This window comes from Pholcus phalangioides, unplaced genomic scaffold (genome assembly GCF_987345545.1).
Source record: "Pholcus phalangioides strain wild (caught in Gottingen) unplaced genomic scaffold, Ppha-v1.0 ptg000009l_1, whole genome shotgun sequence".
Lineage (NCBI taxonomy): Eukaryota > Metazoa > Arthropoda > Arachnida > Araneae > Pholcidae > Pholcus > Pholcus phalangioides.
In genome coordinates this window covers 5393931-5418343 of record NW_028301602.1, presented here as the reverse complement: position 1 = coordinate 5418343, position 24413 = coordinate 5393931, and the positions used below count along the sequence as shown (strand labels likewise).

The window sequence follows — 24413 nt, the reverse complement described above, 5'->3', positions numbered from 1 at the left end:
AGTATTACAGATGTAGCCAATTGCAGTTCCCTATCCCGCTTTTATTGTGATAATTAGGCGTCACTTGGAATAGAAAAAGCAGTTTCTCTTCGAAGATAAAAGACGATGAATCTGCCCCCTCCCTTCAAGGTGACTTAGGTTCACAAAATGGAGAAACTAAATATTGATTAATATCACTTGTCACTGCATTGCGTCTTACTAAGCATCACACTGAAGTACTTTTGCCAAAAAAAATGGTCACGTATAAAAGTGTTTATTTTTTATTTCCCCTTCCTATTTTTAGGATTTTCTGATTCATATACGCGATATGTTACGATTTTATCCGACTTGATTTTACTTTTGTCACTTCGAATACGTGACAGACCATGACCATTTTTAATTGCTCGGGCTTATTTCATTGGAACTTAGAATTTAAATCATTTCCGAACGTCTGAACGAATTGTATTAAAAAGGTGTCTTTTCTTACTAAATCGATTGATGTTCTACAACTTTTTAATTTACAGAAAGATAGTTGGCTTTTTCTCAGCCCAAGATAACAAGGAAACAGATATTTTCTGGATGTTATGCTGAGGTGAACTCGGAAAGAAAAGTCATCTTGTCTCCGCCAGGACTCAGTCCCCTCTTGCATACCGGGCAAGCATGCTACCATCTACACCACTGGGGACACGACCCTCATTCCCCAGAGCGTGAAATAAGGAAGGCAGGGTCGTGTCTCCAGTGGTGTAGATGATAGCAGGCTTGCCCGGTATGCAAGAGGGTATAGGTTCGAGTCCCGGCGGAGACAAGATGACTTTTCTTTCCGAATTTACCTCAGCACAATATCTAGAAAATATGTTTCCTTTGTGATTTACTGTTTGATCGTGTCTCCTATATTTTTCCAGACACAAATTGAATTTTAACACTTTTTTTTTTTACTTTTGTGGGTGGGTGGGGGGGGGGCGTTGCAAAGTATGAGTACTTCATTAAGCGTTTCTCAACCTTTCTTAACTCAAGAACCAGCAGAATAACTGAAACAATTCTACGGACCACTGACTTACAACATGAGTAATGTGAGCATCAGTGCTTCACCGTAAATGGGATTACTCAAGTCCTGCAGGCTTACATGAACCTAAGACAAAAAAAAAAAAAGTTTTAAATCACTCCCGGGTCTGCTGTTATGCAAATATAGGCATGATTTCACATTTTTTCACAACAGGTAACATCACTATCTACTACCTGAGGCACTAAACTACGTTCCCGCTCTTCTCTTCCCAAGTTCAGATTATATTGCTTTTTGAGAAAAACACGAATTTTTGTGACCTGATAACTTTCACCTTCACTTTTTTTTACACACGAAGGGCAAAGAGAAATTTACATTTCATAATAGTCCTTAATAAAATAACAATAATGTTAGCTGGATAGAGAACTGCTTAACGCAGTAAAATTTATAAGCAATGATCAGTTTGCTCATGAACTAAAAATGGGGTTACTTGGATTCAGCCAGGAAATGTTTCTAAGTTATCCCTATCAGCATGTTTAATTACACATTTTTTCCAAATTTCACCATAAAAATGATTGATATATCTTCAATTTCTGTCAATTTTCTTTCATTAAATGTTTTAGCCAAACTGTTCATGTGCATTTATTTACTGATCTGAAACCACAAATGCTCCGAAATTACAAGAGTTCTCCTGGTTGTAGAAAGTATGCCGATTTTATAGCTGAAAAATCAGAAAAATATTTAAACGCAGTAAGGTTAGGAGAAATGTCTTAGAGAGATGCATCAGCCCACTTTAAAATAAGTAGGTCTACTATAAAAAAAAGAGATTGAAGAATAATTTATTAAACAAACGTGGACATCCAATCATTTTTTGCCATTTAGATAAAATTAAAATATTATTACTCTTATTAGGACTAGTTAGGCAGATTCAAAGGAGGAATGTGAAATATTTCATTCAAAATCGCAGAAATTATGACGTATTTTCGATGTGTTTTCAAATTTATTATCAAAATACATGAACTTTCTTACAACTAATATGTCTCTTAGTGTTCTATTTCCAGCTCCTAGGCCCTACTTTAACCAATTACCTATTTTTTTCATGGTAAATATGGTTTGGTCCCGAATCACCCAAATCCGGGGGTTACTTGCACCCAAACTTTAATAATTTATTATGTATGCATAAAATTGAAATTTTGGTTTGAAAAAAAAAACTAGAATCTTAGAAAAATTACATAAAAGTAGTAAAAATTAGGAAAACAGCGGAATTAATGGTTTTAAGGTTGTCTTTTGGTAAGAAATGTACAGAAATATTCACATTTTGCGTCCAAGTAACCCCAATTTACGGTACGTAACAGGCATTTCTGTATTTTTGTCCGTTGACTTTTTTTTTATACAATTGTCCAGTTTTTTCTACAAAAGTTTATTTTGATTTGTAATATTTACAAAAATCGTGAATGAAGATAACTTTCATAAATTATTTTATGATAATTATGATTATAGATATAAATACAGAAGAACATCACTATGGAACACGAACAGACTTCGCTTATAACGAACAACTAAAAAAATTGAAAAAAAATTTAAAAGTTTTAAAATTAAACAAAATTTTTTAAAGTGGTCATTTAGTTAGAAGTGGTATGACGAGTGTAAAACTCCGACTACGTTGAAAACGTCATTTTATAAGAAAATATCGCTTTTGAATCTACTTTATTTTTTTACGAAAGCCCAATTTTTTGTAATTCCAGAACAGGCCTTGTTTTGTTTACATGACGCTCAGATCCGAAGTTACGTCCACATTGTTGCGTTTTTACATACAAGTATCCGTAAATAAAAACTTTAAACGCATTTAACGAAGAATGCTATTTTTGACATCTTATTTGAGTTTGAAACACGATTGTGCCAGAAATCTATCCACAATATCATTAATATCATTACAGAATTTTGATATGATATTTTGCTATGTATTGTTGATGTTATGAACTAAAATATAGTGTCTATCACATATATTTGTCTGATGACACTGTTTTATAGACGAAATGTAGAATGAAATTTCCAAAAATTCACACGTACATCAACAGATTTGAATGTAAGTCTATGATACTGTTAAGACGACCCTGTGCCTACGAACCACTTGTACCATCGTCGCGGATCATAGGTTGAGAAAACGCTGATGAACCTAATAACCGTTTTACATTAATTACCTTGGCACCACATTCGCGGCTGTAGCTGACTTGGTGCACGAGTTATCCGAGATGCAACGGACTTGAGTATTCAGCCCTGTATTTTTGACGCTGTTGAACTATTGACATCTTTTCCTTTCATGCTGATGTTCTTAAAATTTGCCGAAAGTCATAATTACATGAAAAAAAAACCATTTCAATTTCTTTGAACGGTCGATGGCTCCCAAAAAACCCACAAAACTTTTTCCTTTTCATCGAATTTTCATGCCGTTTATTTTGAAGGGGGTTGACAACTTTGAAAGCGAATCCGCTTTCGTAAGATTCGAGTAATAAAAAGTACTGATTTCTTTTTCTTCACGACGTATTATATCAATAGATCGATCCACAAGCGAATGGCCATCGAACCATGACAGAATCGTCGTTACGCTTCTTTTTCTGTTTTTTTTGTTTTTAAGGCCATCGGTATTTATGTCAAGTTCAAACGTATTGCGGTTTCAGACCAGGCTCGTCTTACGAACAAGGTGTATCTGTCGTTCGTATTTAGATTATTCTCCCGTTCATTCAGTGGTTTTTTTTTTGTGCTCCGATAAAGAAAATCGATTATAGCCTACAGATATTACACCCACCGCAGATGCCAAAGAGTAGTATCGTAGAAGAAAATATTGAATATCTCTTTAGGGAACATTGCGTAGAAGTTTCTCATCCTAATCAGCCGTGAATATTTCTGAAACAAAGAATTGCGAAGAAACATTGGATGATTGATGCGATACATGCATAACCAGGTTCGTGTTTTCTCATACTTGAAAAATTTTCATTCGTGTTTATATAAATAAATCAGACATTTTTGAAATTTCGCTTCAAAATACTATCATATAAAATTCCAATCATTGTAATGATATATTTCTTTCAATTAAAAATATTTATGAATTATGAATTAGCACATCAGACATATATAATTCTAGTATTAATAATATAAGCATTTATTTATTCACGGTAAACTAAATTTAAAATAAATTAACTCATATAAATAATATAATCACTCATGGTAATGAAATTTCACACTCATCCGTTTCTGTTATTTCGTCGTTTCTACCGAGAAAATTTAAGACTAAAGTGTGTGTGTGTGTTGTGTTTTTTCAATTCGCAATAACTCGAACTCCGATACTTGGAATATCTGTTTAAGTCGAAGTTTTCGCTCAGCCTCCAGAACTTTTTCTGTATTCAGGTGTTAAAAATTTCCCTTTAAGTTTTCTTCCTTTAAGTCGAAGTTTTCGGGAATTGAAGAAATTTAAAAAATAGCAGTTAGCAACAGAATTTAGCATTTAGCAAAGCAACAGAATTTAGCATTTAGCAACAGAATTTAGCATTTAGCAACAGAATTTAGCATTTAGCAACAGAATTTATCATTTAGCAACAGAATTTAGCATTTAGCAATAGAATTCATTTAGCAACAGAATTTAGCATTCAGCAATAGAATTCATTTAGCAACAGAATTTAGCATTTAGCAACAGAATTTAGCATTTAGCAACAGAATTCAGCATTCCGAAACAGAATTAACATTTGAGAGCATTAAATTATCATTATCATTTAGCAGCAGAGAATTTGGCAGATTCACTTAGTGGGTTCATTTGTCTGCTTGCGAAACTGAATAACTTTCTTACGAAAGAAGGACAAAAAAAGGAGAAACAAGAGTGAGATAGTGAAACATCACAGCATTTTTTTGACAGAAAATAGTCTTGTGTACGCTTTATTTATAATTCTTTTCGAGTATCATGTATGACTCCGTTTTATAATATAGCATGTACGCCTAGTTAATTTCTAAATATTCTCATTCAATAATTAAATGTGATCAAATTAGAATAACTTATCTTTTCGAATTTCTTCATCTCCAGAAGTTTTACTACTACAATATTTGTAAAAAATAGCAGTTATTTTGATGCAAGTTTCTTCTTCCCATTCTGAAATCGGAATTTTCGATAAGTTGAACTAACGATAACTCGAAGTTTTTTGTCGGCCGCTGCACGTTCTACTTATCGGGATTTGACTGTATATCATTCATGTTCTAACATTTAAATTTCTTTGCATAAGGGCAAGCATTTTTTAACCCTCTATGGCATACATGCCAATCTTCCGAACAAGCCTGTCTGTAGTGACAACGTTCATCTACAGGGAAGGGGGGGGGGCAAATACTCAATTTTTTCCCTTCTAGGCTATTTCAAAAATTGAAATCAATTTTCTATTTTCTTCAACTTGATTAAATCGGGAATTTACCCAGCTCTGACGAACATTGCACTCTTTTAAGTGACGGTGACCAGATATCTCGCCTCCTTCAAAGCCTCTTATTTTAGTATTGACAAGTTCAAACATTTTGTAAAGTTTACTTCGCAGCAGCATACTTTTTCCTATACCTATTTGTTTGCACCTGCTTAAACTCGGAAGAAAGCCTACTTAATTCAATAATATATGGCATTTTGAAGAGGGTTTATGGATTTCTGCTGTGCCGCTTAAAGGGTTAAAGCAGTCTTTTGTTTAAGTTTTTGCCTGATTGCCGTGAATGTTCTTCACGAAATCAGTGAAGTTCTTCGCGATTCATTGGAACAGGGTGCTATGATTGCTTTTCGTCATCGACATTCCCCCTTCCACTTTCTTTGAAGGAACTTATTCAGGAAAAACTTTATGAGAAGAAACTTGATGAATTATCAAACTTCTGCTCATTTTCGTTTTTTAAAAACTAAAAACATCATACCCATTCTTTTTATATTTTAGGAAGTACATCTTTTAGTGCCATTTCAGTACAAAATTCGGCTATGTCAGTACAATACTTTTCTATCTACAGGTTAGTAAGGAAAGTCCCTAGGCCACACTTTACTAGACCTCAGATACGCCATTCATATTGCAAGGGGTTGTATAGTTATTAAATATACAAAACCTAACTTTTTATACGGATGTCCTGTCTCTTCTAAGGTGTCTCTCTTCTACTTCCTTGTCTCTTCTGAGGCCAACAAAAAAGATTCCACGTTTGTAAGTGCAATATTCGGTTCATTAGCTGTTCTTTTCAACTTTTTCAGCGATTTTTTTTAAATTCAAAGATGTCAGCGAATATTGCGCTTAGAAGCATAGCTTTTTTTTTGTTTGTCTCACGACAACAACTTTCTAACTTAGATTTTTGTTACAGGTTCACATAAAAAGTTATTATTATTTTTAAGTTATTATTATTATTGTTCCCCTTGCAAAAGATGAACGTACGCAATAACGATGTATCTGAGGTTTACGCATTATTTGGGTACTTTTTTTCTTACTAAAAGTATGCCTCAAGGCATTAACGGTTCTCGAGTAATAATAATCAACAAATTAAAACTTTTATCTGTATCTGCATCTGCTTAACAAACGGGTGGCTTTAAGTAATTTTGGAGGATTTAATTCAGCAGGAAAATCATTTTTTCACCATAACGTCACAGCTATATGCAACCATCACAATAATATAAAAATACAATATTATGCTGATATTGACTGGTTTTAGCAAAGTAAAAATTTTTACAGATTTCTTTATTGTTATTTTGAGTAAAAAAGAAAAGAACAGATATATTTAGTTTCTGCAGCAGACTTTTTTACAAATAATCGGAGGCCGACAGTGGGCAAGTGGAACGTTTGCGTAGGGCACCATGATTTTGAGGCTTCAAATTTAAGCAACATTGAAAAACGAAATGTCTTTAGCCATTGTAATTGGTGGGGGAGGAATTTCTAATTTCCGTTATGCTTAGAGCTGTCCCACATTCAAGTCAGATTAAGATTATAAAGCTACGTATGTACATTCAAAACAAAATCTAATAAATCTCTTTTGCATCTATGCAATGTAAACCCTTTATGATTTAATGCCCGTCATGCTACTCGAATTCATGACAATAATTGGTGCTATTATTGATGGCATCACCTGCTCATGGGGTAAAACGTCACTATGTCAAGCAACACCTTCCAAATCATTTCGCGCTTTACATCATTGGACACCTTATAATAATCCCCCCCCCCCCAAACAGACTGAAAACTAAAATTGAAGTTATTCTCACTATGATATAAATTCGCGAGAGGAAATAAAGGCAATCCTAAGATATAACCACAACCCATTTTCAAATTGCTTATGATCATTCCCTTAATAATTCAAGAAAGCGATCTTCTACGTTCAAACGTATTGTCTAATCACGGTACATTTCATTTACTGAATGAATACAATTTTCTCATTACCACTTTAATCTTACGTTCCGAAATTTATGACCCATTTCTGAGATCATTACACGTTCATACTTTGTGAAATGTGGTGCTAAGACGATCTTGAACCTTTTTGTAATTAGTGTGTTAAGATTCATTCCAAGCAGTGTCAGTGTCAGAAGATACGGCATCTTTGTTAGCAACTCGTTATTTTTTGGCACAGTACATTACCGTCGGATGAAAGCCCAGTTTTTTACTGCGTTAAAAAGAAATTGCTAACACATAAAATCGATTAGAGTTCTTCAAAATACTAAAAAGCTTATTTTATAGGTCATCGCTTTGAATTAGCCGATGAGCTAAAAATCCTAAAAACTTTTCAAGTTTTCAAGTTCAACCCTCGCTTTATTAGGATACATATTTCCCAGCAATGTTTTTTTCATCATTAATAAGCATTCTGCGCCCCTGTTTTTTATTTTTCGCTGCGGTTGAGAGGCGAGAGAAATTGCATGGTGAGAACCATACTTGATTTGACATGTTTTGATGCTTGAAAGGCTAAGGGGGAACGAATTTTATTCTTCCGTGATTTATTAAATTTAAGGCTGCTCAGATATTAGGACCTATAAATCCTAGACTTCCCCACCCCCGTGGGAAAATTTTTCCAGCCCCCCCACCCATATGGAATTTCCAGCAGGGCTCTTTCTTTTCGCTTAAAATGAATTTTCTTCTTGTGAATTTATTGAGTAAAAATTCACAAATAACAACGATAACGCCTCAAATAGATGCAATTTCTTTTATTCAACGCCAATAACAGTTAAAGACCTCGTTCAAAAAAAGGATTACCTTTGACTAACAATTTATAACAAATTCGGAAAAAAAATTACCAGGAGTCATAATAAATAATCGTCTCAAGGAAGAAATTTTTATACAGCGGACTCTCGCTAATCCGGCACATGACAGACTTGAGTGTGCTGGATTGCCGAAATGGCCGGATTACTGAAAGTCAATTGGAAAAGCCCATTTAAATAATATAAACTTCTACGCACGGACTTACAGTGACACGATTTCCTCTTCTGTTCTCTAAGAAACCCCCCGCCTAAAAAACGCCGGATTATTGGATGGGCTGAATTAGCACACGGCCGGAATATCGAGAGTCTACTGTATTTGCAAAGTCCATATCGAATCTTGAAACCATTCATCGAAAATATAAATAGGCAACCCCCCAGCAAAATTTGACCTTCTTCTAAAACATCTGAAATAAAGAACGTGCTGTTGTTTATTATTATACAAGAATTTTTTTACGCTCTAGGACTGACCAAGAGGGTCCCTAAAGCCTGGTTTTCCTAGGAGTAGAACTTAGGTGCCGTGTGCAGCGCGCAGTTTCACGCTGCGCGCGCTGTAGAAACTTGCTCCTAGGAAAACCTGGCTTAAGAGCTGCATAGAGAGTGCATGTATTGTATTGTTGTGACGTCTTTCATTTTTATTTTGTATGTTATTGTCTGTCTGTGTTTATTACTAATAATAATAATATTTGAGTAATGTTACGTCTCTTTCTCGTATACCAGTGCCTGTACAAGCTTTCCCTCGCGGTCAAGAGAAATTTTTGAAATTATAGTTACACGTAAACAATTGAAATCACTATAATATGGGCATTTGTGTTTAGAAAAAAAATTATCCCGTTATGAATAATAATTGTTACTACTTATGTTTATTAAAAAACCATGTGCATTATTACACCAAATTTAAATGGTGTTTGGCTTGCTACGCATAATATTCAGCGTTCGAAATCATTGGTAGTCCGCTGGTCCCAGACCACTCATTAAACAATCGGACCACCGAGAAAAAAATTGTGGTAGTCCGCGGGACACCAGTAGCGAAAACTTCGCGTGCCCCTCCTAGCGGTGATATATTTATCGCAGAAGAATCTCCTATGGGGAAATCACTGATCCGCAGTGGATTTTTTATGGCTTTTTAATCCCCTTAGTGGTCTCTTTAAATGCTAATATATTTGGAAAAATTAATTATTATTTAGTGGATTTCGTTTAGTGTGGATCAGTTATGATATCTGCCCGAGTGGCAAGATGATCGTCTACCACCGTAAAGGTTGCTGTCGCGCTCCTGGGTTCGAACCCGAGGGAGGATATAGGTAAGATATTTTCCCTAACGAACGTGAGGCGACTTCCAATAGACTGTGCCTTCATTTCCAACCCATTTCATTAATGGCAGTAAATTGCGATACAGCGAAAGTTGGTGAAGTAGTAGTCATGATGTCTGCGGACCAGTGGGTTCCCGCATTCAATTTTTCAATTCTAACGCTGATATTGGAATTAAATTAGGGAATCCTCTCTCTCTCTCTCTCTCTTGAATTCCAAGGATTCCCTAGAAATTTTTGTCCTTGATATCTATATTTTTGTTCGTACTAGTAAGGAAATAAATTGTACTATATCCATGTGGATGTCCTTGACATGTGACTGCGTCAGTGGGATTGACTCAACACTTGAACTTCCAAACCACACTTTAATTAATACAAATACAAATACAAATACAACGCCCCAACAGGCAAAATGCCCAACGAGGTGGCTGATAAAAAGATGCCCATAAAAATATGGTTGTCATATGTTTCAAAAATACAAAGATTGTAAAAATAACTCTTTGTAAAATAAGATTGTAAAAATAACTCTTTTAATTAATTAATTGTATCCATTAATTAATTGTTGCCATTAATTAATTATTTCAAATTAATTAATATTATCATTAATTTCTACCATTAACTAACTATTATGATTACTTAATTATTAATCAGAAATCAATTTATTGTTATTTTTATAACGAAAAATAATTGAAATTCCCGAAACAAAATTGTGGAATATTTGCTTTTTTGGTCAAGGACTCTCTTGAAGCTTCGTCCAGAGATTTTAACTATGATCGGCTTTTATTTTTAATACCGTTCATTGCAGAAAAACTGGGTGGACACAAATGTGTGCTAAGAATGGCATTTTTGATTTTTTTTGTAGCGTTTCAAAATGTGGCATACCGATTCTCAAATCTAAATCTATTATGTACCAAATCAAATCAAAATTTAATATTTATTTTTTTTAATGGTTTAGTTGTTATCCTCTGACATTTCCCTCACAATTTATTTTCACTGTGACCTCTCTTCTCTTTTTCTGCAATATTTTAATTCACTGACGCTGATACACATCAAACTAAGTTTTCCCAAAATTTTTGACTTGAGGAGTCTCATTAGTCACAACGTTCACTGATTAATTTCATTTTAATGCAATGGTGACGAGGTTCCAAGGGCTGCACTGAGCACAGGCTGTGAACCTTAATCAATGGGATTTCTCACCCAATCCGCGGAAAAATATACTCGCATATGTCGGTCGTAGCTGCACAAAATTGCTTTTTCAAAATATTTATGCGAGAAATCGAACCTTTGAAAAATTCGTTCAATAAGCATCTCATCGACTTTACACCTCTGTAATTCAAACGCTTCTATTCTATTTTAAGCTTTCTCTCCAACAATTTTAATAGTATCGTCTAGGACTTGTTTTTTAATTCAGGTACTCTTGGCATTTCTTTTTTGTATAAATAAGGCATACCTTTCAAAGGTAACCTTTTAAGGTAACCCTTTCAAATCCGAGCATTAATTTTTGGAATTTTTAAAATATTTTTGCATTTTTGATGCTCAAAAAAATGCACCAAAACATAAAAGTGTCAGCAACTCTTTATTATTATTATTATTTTAATTTGCAATTTTTTTTGTGAAGAAATAATTCACTTTGTTCAAATTTTTTTAGCGAACATGATGCAGGATACATCATCTTCACATACAATTTTTTCCTAGAATTTTATTGCTTAATTTTATGTAATAAATCACACTTTACCCGGAGACACTTTCTCCTGGAAGCCATCTTGAAAACTTCCTGAAAGTTCAACTTCTAGTGCTGCCCTCTGATGAGAGTCTTGAATGTTCGTATCACCATATATTTCTTATTCAAAACTTACACAGTCTTCTAAGTTAGGTAGAGGTGAGAGTAAAGTAACCCACACATTTGTGGCACCTGGGTCTGAAAGGGATAAAAACACTCTTCACAGCAGTGTTTTCATTATTATGATATACATCATAGCAGCTGTTACCAGCAGCTTCGCTCGCGTGGATTTGTTAATATGAAAAGTACTTGGCGATGATTCTCCCATATAGCATTTGAATACCTTCATGACCCCCCTTGGGGTATGAATTTTCAGAAATCCCGTCTTAGTGGATTTCTACATAACAAAATACATTACTGACTAAATTTCATATTTATGGTTTCAGCGATAGTTGCTCGGTATAACCTTTGAAAACCTGGGGGTTGATATTTGAAAAATCCTTTCTCAGAGAGTCTCTATATTACAATATTATAATACTGACGAAATTTCATATTTATAACTTCATTAGTTTTCGTTCGGCGTGATTTCTTTACATTACCGTACCTTTGAACCCCCCCCCCTCCTATGACTCCCCTTAGGAGTCGAATTTCGAAAAACCCCGTCTTAGTAATTTATGTTATTAAATAAAACTGTTGATCAAGTTTCATATTCATAGCTTCAGCAGGAATTTCGGATCGGCGATGATGAATCAGTCAGTCAGTGAGTCAGGACACGTTATTTCATATGCATAGATAACTCGTCTATTGTCCCAATTTTTATTTGATATTCAACTTTGGGCTTCTTTAGAAAAAAAATTTATTTAATTTTGTCTGGAAATTTTTCACCGATTGAAAAACTCTTTAGCACATGAAATTGATGTTCCTACGATGATGAAACTACTTCAACTTTTAATTCTCAAATAAACTGCCATAATACGAAAAAATAAATCTTGTATAATGCACCGAATCGAAAAGAAAGTCAGATATTTTAGTCATTAAAATGTTGATGAAGGAATTAAATTTTGCGAATGCTTGTTCAGTTGCTCAGGAAAAAATACACAAAATAAGCAAAAAATTATAATATTTGCTGTAGTGCTGTTGTGGTGGGTTGATAAGTCATGAAGTCAGAGATGGGAAGAGCTCAGTGTGCATGGGTTCAAACGCATCCACAGGAAAACTGCAATGACGTGAAGCTAATGGGGCTAATCGGGAATCAAAACGATAGAGAGTTGCGCCTGACCAACTTAAACTGGATTGGAGCATGGGCAAATGAATGTAGCACGACGTTTAGCGTTGACAAGTGCACGATCGCTCATTTTGGTTCGAACAACTCTGGGTTCTCTTACGAGTTGAATGGCATCACTATCCCGGATGCAATTAGGGTCACTGATTTGGGAATTCTCATTGACAAGCGGCTTAAGTTTTCTAAATATTGTTCAGCGGTGGTCAAAAATCGAATAGAATTGCTTAGTCTCATTTAAAAAAAAAATCTCTTCGCGTTCTCTTAAAGTCATTCTTCCGCCTTTCTGAGGCTTAGTTCGCCCTGGACTGGAGTACGCTGTAAGGTTTTGGAAACCATACCTACAAAGGGACATAGACTTGGTTGAAGGGTTGCAAAGAAGAGATACGCGTGTCCTTATAGGCACACGGGGCTTGAGTTATGCGGGTACCAAACATGGCCACCGCTCGGCTATCTTGCAGCTGGGCCATGCTGGAAGGAAAAAAAGCCCCACCAGCCACAAGCGGGCCGAACGCCGGCCGGCATTGCTCCACCGGACGATATGATCTAAGTGTTCTAAATTCTCAATGGGATGGATAGGATGGACCATGAACTTTTAGTACACCGCCAATCGACTGCTTTTACAAGGGGGAACCAGTATCGATCGGTGAGGTACAATGCAAGGTTATGGTGTCGCAGGGAATTTTTCTCTAATAGGGTTGTTAATAAATGGAATAGCTTACCCCCGGAGGTAGTAAATTGTAACACAATTGACACGTTTAAAAAGAAATACGATAAACATGTTGGGGTAAATCGAGAAGCTATTCATACTTAGAATAAGACAACCATAAGTATTCTTTATGGGCATTGTATAATATTTCATCATGTATATATATTGTTTGTAATTGCATATTTAATTGGATTACTGTATTTTTGAAATATGTGGCATCCATATTTGTTACAGGTATTTTTTCCTCAGCCACCTCGTAGGGAATTTTGCCTGTTGTGGCGTTGTTTTTATATTTGCATTTGTATGAAATATGATTCGTCGATCATTCCATAAACATTGCGTAATCCAAATAAAGGGCATCAGTCTCCATGGTCATGAGAATGAAACCGAATAGCCTTGCAACCGTGGATAATGTTACATCACAACACGAAGGATCGTCTAGAATCCGAAATATGAAGTAGACTTTTTCTTGCGGATGAAAATGAAAAAATAAAAATGAAACGCAATGCATTATTTATTACGCTAATATAAGCTGAGACGTCGATGGTTTCTTGGGGCAGGGATTATTATGACTTCTGTGCCTAAATCGATACACACGGTCGACTTTCCAGGTCAATAGACCATCCTTAACGCTCAAGAGTCGCTTCACTGAAGTTTCGTCTCAAGTGTCACACTCACACACATGCGCTTATAACATCGAGAGAAAGGGACTTACAGCGACGCTTTCGGCTATAGCGTACGCACCAAAAATAGTATCGGCGATGGAATCATCTTTTTCTTTCGTTATTGACGGCATTTTCTTCCTGTTTTCTTAGAAAAAATTTTTTTTTTCTTTATTTTCTAGAATCTTCGGTGTATATGCTCTGATAAGCACTGATATCCGCAAGAAACCTAAAATTTCGGTATATTAGGATGAAATATGAATCATAAGAAAGTTTTCCGTAGGAGAAAAATACTCGTATTACATTCGACGCGGTTTATTACAACCTGAAGATTACGACACTTTTACTGTATTTTCTGCGTACTGAGTGAAGTAACCTACTTAGATTACGGGGGATAATCTGCATATGTGCTGAATTATATAGGCGTATACCCCCCCCCCCCCACATTCCATGCAAACAAAAGCCATCTTCTCTCCCCTCCAGACATCCTATTTTTGACCCAAAAGTTTGATATCAAGAGATTTATGAAAGATTTTTGTGCTGTGTTATTACATTGGGGAAATAATTTGATTTGGATGAGAAGTAGAACGGATTCTTGAGGTACTTATAGAAAGTTTTACGGTATGAAAATGATTTATAAATCGAATTGGGATCGATATTTGTGCATCCTTCCATTCTGTATTCTGTACTATACATATATGCAATTTTTTGGAGAAGTAGAGCACTTTCCGTTTTTGGATATAAAAGCTTCTTGTGTCTTTTTTTTTTTGAGACCAAGTGGTCTTTGGTTGATGATAGTTTTTCCTAATTTTAGGTTCATAGCTGATGAAACGAAAATAAAAATTGACTGAAATACATTTTTGTTGAAGAGAATGTTGTCTTGAGTGAGAGGGGATTGATTCTTAAGTCATCATACAATTATTGTATTATCTAGAAATTATCCGGAAAAATCATTGAGATGTTTGACGCGATATGATCATCGAGGAATTTTTAAATATGATTTACGCAAATATAATATTTCGAAGAAAATTTCATTATAAAATAATTAGACTCTCTAGATACATCCAAATTATCACTCTCTGTCAAAAAGTTTTTAAAACATTGTGAATATAGTATATCGATCTCCATCATTAGAAATTTCCATTTAATTTATTTATTATAAGAAAGAATGGCGGTTATTAAAACTAACATTCTATAACATTATGAAACAGTGTTGTGAAAGGAAAAGTTATTTTGAATGTGATTGTTTTGAATAGTCAATCCCGAAAGACAGCATATTTAGCGACAACGATTTCATACAGTATTCTTCGGCAAACATGTTTCTGAACAGTATAAACAGTATGTCGGTAGAAATTTTTCGGTTGGTCGTTTTAGTTCTAATTAAAGCCTAGAAAAAAAATCCAAAAAGTTATTAGTAGACAGCGAATTAATTTACCTGGTATTTGAACGTTTCGTTAGTACTATATGTGCTTACAATAAAAAAATACCAGTTTAAATGTATTGAATAAAAATATACAGCTGTGCATGAATATTTACTTATTTTGCCTCAAAGAAAGCCACATTCAATAAAGTTTATACTTTTCGGGCTGTTATGCCATGTTCCAAGCTTCTTTGAAGCAGACGTTTCGTCCCCTACTGCGGTGGACATCTTCAGTGCAGTTTTCATCCAAAGAGGTCGTTTCGTCTCCTCGCTTGACGAAAACTTCACGGAAGATGTGCACCGCAGTATTCGAAACGTCTGCTTTGAAGAAGACTGGAACACTACATAACAGCTCGAAAAGTATGAATTTTAGTATAAACTCCGGTCGTGAAAGCCTGCTTCTCTTTTCAAAGCCATATGTATGATTTGTTTTATACCTTTAAGGAACACTTTGTGGGTGCAGTGCTTTACACAAAAGTATAGTTACGCTGCTTTCATACTGCAAAATACAAACAGCCAACAACGTATGTAAGGGATATTACGGGGAGGGATTAAGCAATTAGTAGTTCTTTAAATCTTTAAACTATCGTCAGTTGTCAAAGGGTTAAAAATTAACCAAGTGGCGATGATTTCGAACAGTATTTCAACAAAAATGCTATTAAACAGCAAATTTTTAGCAACAGTATTTTTAGAAACGTATTTAGCAAAAATATTCAAATAGTATTTTCAGCAAAAAATTATTTCAAACAGTACAAAAGAAAAAGATGTTAAATATCATTAAGTATCAATGCTGTTAAACGGTACTTTTCTGTAACAATGATACTATATTTTACTCTAAATTTCGTTGAGTGGTGGAAATACTCCTTCAAATTTTAGGATTGTTTTAATACAGTTATTTTCCTCTGTTTTTCATTTGAAAAAAAAAAAAAACCTTCTTTTTACGTCAAAAAATTTTACAGAAGAGTGAGAAACTACTCTTCAAAATTATTATCATCATTATTTTGGAAAACAATGGTTGGTACGTCCTTGACATTATTCGTTGCATTATTCATGATCATATATTTGTGATATATTTCCACCGAATCATAATATTTTGCTCGGAAAATGAATTTATAATATTTTATAATAATGAATTCAAGAACCAATAATGATAGCTTCAGAGGGATGTCAAATGTATTATAAGGCAGTTGAATCTTACGTAAGATAGACGAAGAGAAAAGAAAGACAGACATGCCTATTCATTTTCGAAAGAAATGGAACATCACGAACCTATCGGCTAATCGATCGGTCATGCGATCGGCCACGGATTAATGAATACGTTTCCATTACCCCGAACAAAATGTTATCCGAGAGTATCTTTATTTTCTTCCAATCGGCCGCATTCCACATGAATAACCAAGACATGGATCCATAATTCATTGAGAGAAATATCCAACGGCTGAAAAACGGCTTCAGGGTCTATAATGATGTCGATTCGGAAAACAAACATGATAAAAAAAAAAGTCATGCTGAAGATATTGATTACAACACGCACTTTGCATAATAAAGAGACGCAGCCCCTGACATCAATTCCGTATTTGTGGATCAGTTTTGGACACACGGAGCGGATGGAAAACATCGTGGTGTCTGATTATTCGGGTGTTGGGATTCTACTGCATGTAGACATGATCCAAGACTCTCCCATGATAACAAAGGTAAAGATATTTGGAGTCTGCCTATGAATGCTATGAGATATTATATCATTGATTTCTGATCGATCTATTACTATTACAATGGGAACCCCAAAGTTAACGAATCAATTTTTCGGTCCCATGGATGTCCGTTATCGAGAGGTTCCACTGCGTTATTATTATGTATCTAATTGTCATTATTTGCCTGACAATATTTGTTTTTTGTGTTTTTCCAGGCTCTTTAAAACTAAAACCAGGAGAAACGACGAGATGACGAAAAAAAGGAGCCACTGGTTACTACCGGTGGCGTTGTTCATACTGGTAGCTCATTTTTTCCGGCCGTCACTTGCCGGTAGGAAAGGCCACAACCAACTTGAGAAGTTATTGGCCGCTGGTCTCGTAGCCAAAGCATTGTCCCAGGGTAAAGATGGAGGAGGTGGAGGTGGAAGAGGTGGCCACCACTACATGCCCATCCCGGTCCCAGTTCATGTTGGTGGCGGACACCACCATCATCACGGTGGCAGGAGCGCGGCGGCAAGCCATCAGCACCACGTGCATCACAAATACGTGCCTATCCCGTGAGTACTGCTCTGTTAACTAGTGCTATTTGCTATATTACCAACAGAAATGTTTATTGACATTGTTTATTTTTTTTACCATTTAGAGTGAAGCACCATACAAACTTCATAATTGCTCATCATAAAGTGCCTGTCCCCGTCCACGTGCCCGTCCCGGTCATCAAGACGAAGATTGTCCACGTTCCCGTGGAAAAGACGAAGATACTGCCCGTGATAGTGAACAAGGGAGCTGGCGGTGCCGGTCATCACGAGCAATTCCACTTTTCTGGCGGTGGTTATTCGCCATCCGATACCAAGACGAAATTCAAAATCGCCACTACTTCAGGAAAAGCGCTTTCGCTAGCCACTGCTAGCAGCAATGGAAGCACGAGGGTAGCTGGTGAGGTAAGTCGGTTTCAACTACTCACGTACTTGGTATTTTAGGAATTTTAATACACAAGTGTAGTACTATATTGGCCAGTACGAAATTGACCAGTTAGCAAACTGGCCATCCAGTTGAACCGGCAAATGTCCGAAATTCGGGCTGTGGCCAAGCTTTAGCCAGGCTATGACCAGCCAGTTCGCGAGATCGCTGGATATCCCTGGCCTAAGAAAAGACCTCAATCGGGTCATCATTTGGAGTATTTGTTTTAGTGATAAAATATGGCCGCTTATAATTATGGTTAGCTATGGCAATGGTAATGATCAAAGGAATCGGAATATCGATATCTTAAGAAATTCATACCTATATTACAGGGGATCTCCAGCTATCTTCCCTGTAATGTCCGAAATTCCACAAAATTTCGAACACTGGAAGGGTCAACTGGCCAATTTCAGGCTTTGGCAGTAACACATGTATAGCTTTATATTAGCACTTCGATTATTACATTAGGCTTTCTTAATAGTGTTACTGATCCCACTAAGCTCGGAACATACCGATTCATAATCCTTTAAGCCAGAAATAAAGATGATAATGAATTTATTGAATAAGGAATTTGAATAAAAAATATGGGAAAATATTGAACGATGATCAAATCAATTCCTGTTCAAGTTTTTTATTCAACTTGAATATACTGTATATATTTTTTTAATATTTAAATCTTAAATATTGGTCTCTGTTTGCACAAGAGGCTATTCTCTTCGTGCCGCAGGCAGTAACCAATGGCAAAAGAGACATCTGGCGATCCGCCATAGACAAACAAATCTTAAGGTGACGGCAAATACTCGAATATGATGTCTTCAATGAATGATTATTTAAATTTAACCCCTTCGCGGCGCGCTCACAAGGTATTGCCAAGAAATTCAGATGATCTCTATTTGTCGAATGGGCATTGAATATGGTAAACTTGCCCTAACCTAACCGTATGTTAGAAAAAGGGAAAGAAGGTGAAGGGAAAAAAGCGGAAGGAAAAAAAAACAAATTAAAAGAAAACAGTATAATAGATAAGTACGGATAAGAGAGGGGATAGAGATAAGAGAGTAGATATACGAAGTGGATTTCTCTTTTCACCCTCACCCTACCCGTTCTCTTTCGCTTTTATGTGTATATAGTGGAAGGATGCATCATATGTAGGGAAAAATTACTAATAATTGTAAAGAAATGAAAGGAAGGTAAAATCAACACCTTCCTAGGGTTACAACAAAGCCTCGCGATGATGAGTAGAGAGGAAAGAAAACGGAGAGAGCTGTTTGAATTTATTCCACAGGCATTTAGACGCAATATTACGTCCTTGATCGTAAAGTGGTTAAACGTTTGCAACATTTATCGATCAAGAACATGATCATACATCATAGAGTCAATCAATTTTTATTTCTCTATCAATAATCGAAAGAGTTACTTAAATTATAAAGCTTTTTCTTAAAGATAAGGCTTTTCAATTTTAAAGCCCTTTAATATTGAAAAATTCAATTCCGTTTATTGTCTCTGTAAAAATTGAAATACGGGACGAAACATTCTCCAATTTTTTAGAAATACGAGCCTTTCGGTATTCTCATAATCAAACTATAATTAAGACTGATTACGAACCACTGCACCGTGGTACTTGATATGCAGGGCGGGGACGAGAAGCCTGAACACATCTTAAAAATTAATAACAAATCATGTAATCATAATAACCGACTGACGTAAAAAAAGATGTAGATTGCACTGAAGTGCTTATCATTGCCCAAAGTTTTTTTGATAAATTAAAAAGAAATTGAAATTTCACTCACAGGTTGCACTGTAAAACGGAAAAAAATGACATAACACACAAAATGAAACGCAAACAGTGCATAAATAATGTTTATCACAATTTCCGTTACATAAAACTACAGGGGGATTCACAAAAGATGGGGAAAACTTTAAGAAGTGATAGTTCACACCAATACAAACAATTGTCATCAAAGAATGCATGGTCTAACATGAAACGCAAACGTGTTAGCGCGTTTTGAAACGGACACTCCGCAAACATTAAAACGGCATTCCTGTTGAAATTTATCGAGAGAAAAAGAACACCGTGTGCGTGCAAATGTAACCTGGACAAGAAGAAGAAGAAACCGTATGCAAATCTGCGTCACAGTGAATAAAAGGCGCGAACGCTATCCCGTACGTTACAACTGTTAGAACTGTTGCCCAAGTTTTTCGTTTCACAGCGCCGTCTGTGGAAGAAATTTGACCCTTTTTTCAATTTATAAAATAAACTTTAGTTCTCTCTCTCACGATAAGTACTTTAGTGTAAAGTGCACCTTTTTATGTCAATTGGTTGATTTGTTATTAATTTCCAACATGTATCCAGGACTTCTCGTCCAGCCCGTAGTTCTCGAAGATTTCATATTTTGAAAAATTTAAAATTGACAAAAAAACACCAGTAGTTGAGTTTGTAGTGATAATTGAAAACTGATCACATTAATTTTCGATAATGAAAGTATAGCAGACTTCTTAGTGACAATCTAAATTGACGCAGAAGCGTTGAAGTTCTTGCATTGATGAATAGATGGCAGAATCCTCATCATTAATATTTTTTGACGTGAATACGTCTTTTAAATCGCCTGACGATATTGGGAGCATTCACAAACGATCGTGACGAAATTCTTTAAACGCTCATATTTCAGGAAGTACCTAACGCAAATCAAAAGCAATGATATCTATCGTCAGATGCACATGGCAAAGGCGCATCCAATGATATCACTCCGGTGTCAATACCTCCTCCCGTCTGACACCAGGCCCACACCATCTATAGCAGAAGGCCTCCTCGTCCGTGCGAAGATAGTGACGTCACTTAAGAAGGTCATCTCACCTATAGCCATTCGATATACTACAAAAAATGTAATTATGGCACACGCGTCGGCCTGCTATATCTAATAGTTACAGGTGAGATGACTTTTATCAGTGACGTCACTAGCTTTATGCGGAGGCCTTCTGCTATAGATGGTGTTGACCAGCCCTGCAGCCCCGATTCGTAACAATTTTTTTTTCTGCCATATCTCGAGCAGTTCTCAGCGAAAATAGACGACATTGATATTGTTTGCTTGCAATTCCAAAAATAAAGCCGATGACAACGTCGTAATTGCATTATGTACCTAACACGCGATTAAAGACACAAAAAACGTATGCACGTCAGAATTTGCGACCGTGTATATGACACAGCCTACCTCAATTTTTCATTTTTGTGAATTACTATATGTAGTACACAGAGTGCAAAGTAAGTGCATATGAATTAATTCTTCATTGTTTATAGGGAGAGAGAATTCAATTTAAAAGTTTTTACCAAAGTAAGGATCTGAGAAATTCCATTTATTTTACAAGAGTAGTATACATGCTAAAATGTGGATTTTGTTTTTTACAACTCCCCCTTTACCTATAACATAATTATTAACTTTTTGTTCGGCATCTAGTGAGTTACACAAAAGATAGTTTCATGTTTCGGTGAATGAAATAACCGCTGAGCTATCGCAAATCGAAACATTTAACTCACCGTTTCACAATGTTTTAGACCGAAGGACCACTAAAGTTTGGTTGAAAATTTTTTGAATAAGTTTGATTCAATTACACTTAAATTTTCTGAACTGCCTCAACACCGCATGTCTCATATTCGCGGACGAGCTCTGGCCCGTGGACTACAGGATGACAGACGCTGATATAATTAGTGTATTAGAAGAGTGCACCTGAGAAGAGAGAAGTGTTTTGGTTATATGTACCATATATATATATATATATATATATATATATATTTTTTTTTTTTTTTTTTTTTTTCTTTCACATACGTGCTTACGCGCATATACATCTCCTGAAAAAAAAAACCAGATGTTTCTCTTACACCACCAAAGAAAATCTTTCGCGAAAAATGATAAAAATTAATGCATTAAAAGAATCATAGCAAAGAAAGACCGTTTGAACAAATGTTATTAAATTTGTGCCAAATTTGTGTTAATATATGTATATACCGTCCTTTGTAAAATGTATGGCATATCTTAGATCAAGGGTGCTCAACCTTTTGAAGAGTGCGGGCCACTTTGTTGGTTTGAAAACGTGTCGCGGGTCACATAACTGATCTGTGACTGCGCGAAGGAAAAATTCAATTGCTCTGTAAATGTGACACAGGCCACTCAAGTGATCTTGGGAATGTGCCCTAGGTCACTTAAGAGATCTGTAAATGTAAAGCCGGTCATATTCAATTGAACTGGAAATGTGCCTAGGGCCACTTAAGGGAAGTAAGAATATGCCGCGAGCAACTTGAGTGATCTAAGAATGTGCCGCGGGTCACTTAAGTGATCTGGAAATGTACCGCGGACCACTTAAATTAAATAAAAATGTGCCGCGGGTCACCCAAGTGGTCTCGGAATACGCCACCGGTCGCTTAAGGATCACAGCTTAATTAAGCTTTTTACAAAATCAAATTTCGAGGTCGCGAGCACATATTAGACGATTCCGAGGTCCCCATTTGGCCCGCGAGGTATATGTTGAGCATGCATGGCTTAGATCCACACATTAGTAGAACGCTTTTTCTAATTGTAAGTAACATATCGCTATGATCAACGATTCAAAGGTTATACGATAAACATAGACATTAGTCTTTTCACACTTTATACCAAATTATAACCTTCTCTTATATATTAACATCACTCATTATAAACTTTCTTTCTTTTTTTTACCAGAGGAAACCTTCAGGTCAGCCCAAAAGATGGATAGTGGTCGTCAAAAACCGTCGACGTACTTCTGCGGCCGATAAACGGTCGGAAAAACAGTCGTGACAAAACTAAATCCTAATACTCCAAAAGTGTTTCAGCTCAGTTAAAACAGGGAACCACAGGGTGGTGAAAATAAGAAAAGACCCCGCTGAATAAATAGATCATATAAAAAGAGAGCCAAATGCAATTGATGTCGGGCGGATCAACAACAAAAAAGACACTACAAACAACGATGTAGACAAAAACTACCTCAGCTCTACAAGGGCTGGTTCCCAATTCCTAAATGGCTTCAACGTCAGTCTTCTTACTGTGTCTTCGAATTAAATGTTGGTATTACATCCCCCCCCCCCCGACGTAAGTATGGTTTTTCCGAAGGACATTTTCTCCGTCACCATATTCACTGGAACATCTTTTGAGCCGAATTCGAATGGATATCTGTCGTCGTAAGGCTGGATTAGCCGCATTGAATGCAGCCAATTCATGCCTTTGGTAATGAAATAACAAAAGGGTTAAAATTTTTGCTGGTCAGATAACAACACAATCAATTTTTACACTCCAATGTATGGTTGCGTCTGAATTAATTTATGTAACGCTTCGTGGAAAAACCAATAAACGCCGGATCTTCGTTTGACTGCAATAAAACAAATTTTTATGGCAATAAATATACCTTTTTCATCACTGATCTCTGTTATTTTGATTGATTCGTTCTCAACTTAATAAGCCTATATAATTTCGTAATCCAAATGCATATTCCTATTCTGATCGTATTTGTTACATATCTAAGCTTTGAAACAGTGTTTCTTAACCATTTTTCGGCCCCCTTTGAGCTACTTTATTTTCTCGTGGGTCTCCCTGCCTTTTGCTGGGGTTCCTCTCCCCATAAAAGAGCGAAACCCTTCTTATTATTGAATTGATTTTTTGAACAAGTTGATATTGACGAAGAATTTGATGGGTAAGGCCAACTCCTGATTCAGTGAGAGTTTTCGGGGAGCAGTTCTATGCAATGCCTTATCACCTCCCTGGTTCCTCTGGCAAAAGAAAAAGCTTAATTATTTACTTATTTTTGCAAATCATGGTACCAGAGCTCATCATGTAGGTCCTCCTACTGACATCAGGGTCATGCCTAGATTGGCCCATGTTTTAAGATGGCTCTGTGCAGGGCCGTTTTAGCAGCATCAGTGGCTAATTATCTTCCTGGTTATACTTGTATGCAAACTTATTCTATATAATAAAAAATAGTGAGGACCCTCCTACGCACTCAAGGCCGCGGACTGTGCCTAAGTAGGCGCATGTGTTAAGACGGCAGTTATAAGCAGTTCAAACTTTTTCTCCTCACCATTCTTCACTTGAAGGTTAATTTCTTTACAAGTGATTTTTTTTTCACGGTGCTTTGTGGCCCTATTAGCAGCACGTCATGGCTCAATCTCCTCAACTCGATTCTCACCCATGTCCCTCCCTCAGAGTATCGTCTGACCGCGAGGGAGGGCCACATAACCACAGGTTCAGAAACACTGGCTTAGAATGAAAACCTCGTACATAATTTTTTTTTTTTTCGAAAATGAGTTTTTGACAGTATTAGATTGAGAACCCTCGGATCTCACCCGTTACAGCTGTGAAAGCAAACACAGTCAAATCTCGATAAATCAAATGTGCAGCGGCCGACGAGTTACCGTTAGTTCTAATTCCGATTTCCGATAAGTAAAAGAAAAAGATTTCCTA

The 24413-nt window shown here is 36.0% G+C and overlaps 1 protein-coding gene across 2 annotated transcripts; it reads left to right on the top strand.

The window, feature by feature from the left end:
• Window positions 1-3639: 3639 nt before the first annotated feature.
• Window positions 3640-23376, top strand: LOC149081669 (uncharacterized). Of its 2 annotated transcripts, none has more exons than XM_089237075.1 (4): window positions 3640-3941; window positions 17208-17549; window positions 17636-17933; window positions 22662-23376. In XM_089237075.1, exons 2-4 carry the CDS (start codon window positions 17242-17244, stop codon window positions 22755-22757), a joined length of 702 nt encoding a protein of 233 aa, XP_089093201.1. In that variant the 5' UTR covers window positions 3640-3941; window positions 17208-17241; the 3' UTR covers window positions 22758-23376. The 2 variants fall into 2 exon arrangements, with proteins under 2 accessions (XP_089093201.1, XP_089093202.1); XM_089237076.1 differs by lacking the exon at window positions 3640-3941 and adding an exon at window positions 16890-16995.
• Window positions 23377-24413: the final 1037 nt, after the last annotated feature.